Below are 700 nucleotides of genomic sequence, written 5' to 3' on the forward strand. Positions count from 1 at the left end.
AATTTGGACCCACGACTGTGATGTGAGAGGCATAGGTCTTTTTCTCAATTTTACGTCATAAACTGCAATCGTGTTTTCAGAGAAACTTTGCATTGCAAAACAGTTTGTGACCCAAATCGAGAATAGACCCCATGAGACATACTGTTCTGCAATATTGACGTTTATGGGAATTGCAAGCCTGTAAATAGTTTGAATCCGCAATCTCTTTTCTTCTTCATCGAAACAGATTTTCGTCATTTTCTAACATGGCCACATCAGCTCTTTAGCTCGTATTACCCCAACCGCCATGCCATTAAATAAGTGGGATTGAATTAATTAATTTAGCGTGATAAGGTATCCTAAACATTTCACATTTAATTGTGCAGGTAAAAACAAGCAACCAGTGGTCCCCAGACATATGATCAAGTGGATTATTGTTGGAGTTGCTGGTCTGGTTATCGTGATGGTTGCCATCGTCTTAGCGGCATATAAAGGACTATCGAGACGTAGAGGTTTCTCTTCCATTATTCTATTTAGAGTGACTCAAACCAGTTGCAACGCTTCCAAGTGACACTCTTATTAGAATGATCGGCACCACAACGTTGTATCATGTATTACCAATGTCGTGGTACCAAATGAAACACGAATTATTCCTGAACAAGAGGCAATCATTATTATGACGTAATATGTCATTGTGGCAAATCTCAAAAACGAACACAGT

At 39.0% G+C, this 700-nt stretch overlaps 1 protein-coding gene across 1 annotated transcript in view; it reads left to right on the forward strand.

The window, feature by feature from the left end:
* Positions 1 to 550, forward strand: part of LOC138039766 (hemicentin-1-like) — a 28,876-nt gene extending 28,326 nt beyond the window's left edge. The window contains exon 23 of the mRNA XM_068885614.1: positions 366 to 550. Coding sequence (XP_068741715.1) covers positions 366 to 550 — 185 coding nt within the window. The remainder of the gene's footprint in view (positions 1 to 365) is intronic.
* The last annotated feature ends 150 nt before the right edge of the window (positions 551 to 700 follow it).

This window comes from Montipora capricornis, chromosome 3 (genome assembly GCF_036669925.1).
Source record: "Montipora capricornis isolate CH-2021 chromosome 3, ASM3666992v2, whole genome shotgun sequence".
NCBI classification, from domain to species: Eukaryota; Metazoa; Cnidaria; class Anthozoa; order Scleractinia; family Acroporidae; genus Montipora; species Montipora capricornis.